This window comes from Colobus angolensis, unplaced genomic scaffold (genome assembly GCF_000951035.1).
Source record: "Colobus angolensis palliatus isolate OR3802 unplaced genomic scaffold, Cang.pa_1.0 Scaffold15, whole genome shotgun sequence".
Taxonomy (NCBI): domain Eukaryota; kingdom Metazoa; phylum Chordata; class Mammalia; order Primates; family Cercopithecidae; genus Colobus; species Colobus angolensis.
This window is the reverse complement of record NW_012114599.1, coordinates 17,539,168-17,540,243: the sequence shown is the minus strand read 5'-3', so window position 1 is coordinate 17,540,243 and position 1,076 is coordinate 17,539,168. Positions and strand designations below refer to the sequence as shown.

The 1,076-nt window shown below is 42.3% G+C and overlaps 1 protein-coding gene across 1 annotated transcript in view; it reads left to right on the top strand.

Annotated features, from left to right (window-relative positions):
* The window catches only part of SLC30A6 (solute carrier family 30 (zinc transporter), member 6), a 66,222-nt gene that overhangs the window by 47,549 nt on the left and 17,597 nt on the right, over positions 1 to 1,076 (top strand). The window contains exon 9 of the mRNA XM_011936001.1: positions 207 to 254. Within this exon, the coding sequence (XP_011791391.1) occupies positions 207 to 254 (48 nt within the window). The remainder of the gene's footprint in view (positions 1 to 206; positions 255 to 1,076) is intronic.

Genomic DNA, 1,076 nt, shown 5'->3' with positions numbered 1-1,076 from the left:
AAAAAAAAAAAAAAAAAAAGAAAGGTATGGGCCAGTGGATGATATTGTTCCACTAGTGGGGCCAGTTGAAACCTCTTTTCTCTAATGATAGGACACCTGTCAAAGCAAAGGCTAGCTTAAAATCCTTTTGGGAAGCGGGTTCAGGACCATTGTTGGCAAACTTTTTTCCTCCCCCGTTATTCATATTTTATTATATTTTTCCCCAGACAACACCACCCCATGTTATTGGTCAGTTGGATAAACTCATCAGAGAGGTAAGATGGAATAGTAAATAAAATCATTTTATTTTATATCGGAGAATTGAAAAGGTGGATACTTTTAATACTTTATTCACCTCTACCTAGAATTTTATTTTAGGGAAGTTCTTGTTCTTCACAGTAACATGCTAGGAGCCATAATATAGTGGCAAACAGAAAAATATGAAAAATTGTTCAATTTGGAAATCAAATTCACTTGAAGTAAATGTGGAAGGTAATGGCCTAACGACCAACCTATTATAAATGCTGTGATTTTTATTTATTTTATTTAGTTACTTAGTTATTTTTTTTGAGACGGAGTCTTGCTCTGTCGCCAGGCTGGAGTGCAGTGGCACAATCTCAGCTCACTGCAAGCTTCGCCTCCCGGGCTCAAGCAATTCTCCTTCCTCAGCCTCCAGAGTAGCTGGGACTATCGGCACGTGCCACCATGCCCAGCTAACCCTTTTTTTTTTGAAACAGAGTCTCGCTCTGTCACCCAGGCTGGAGTGCAGTGGTGCTGTCTTGGCTCACTGCAACCTCCGTCTCCCAGGTTCAAGTGATTCTCCTCCCTCAGCCTCGCGAGTTGCTGGGACTAGAGGTGCATGCCACCACACCCAGCTAATTTTCATATTTTTAATAGAGACAGGGTTTCACTATGTTGGCCAGGCTGATCTTGAACTCCTGACCTCGTGATCTGCCCACATCGGCCTCCCAAAGTGCTGGGATTACAGGCGTGGGCCACCGCACCTGGCCCGCCCAGGTAACTATTGTATTTTTTTTTTTTTTTTAACAAGTGAGAAAGATCAGACAGAAAAGTTACATGATATCCTCAAGGTCTTG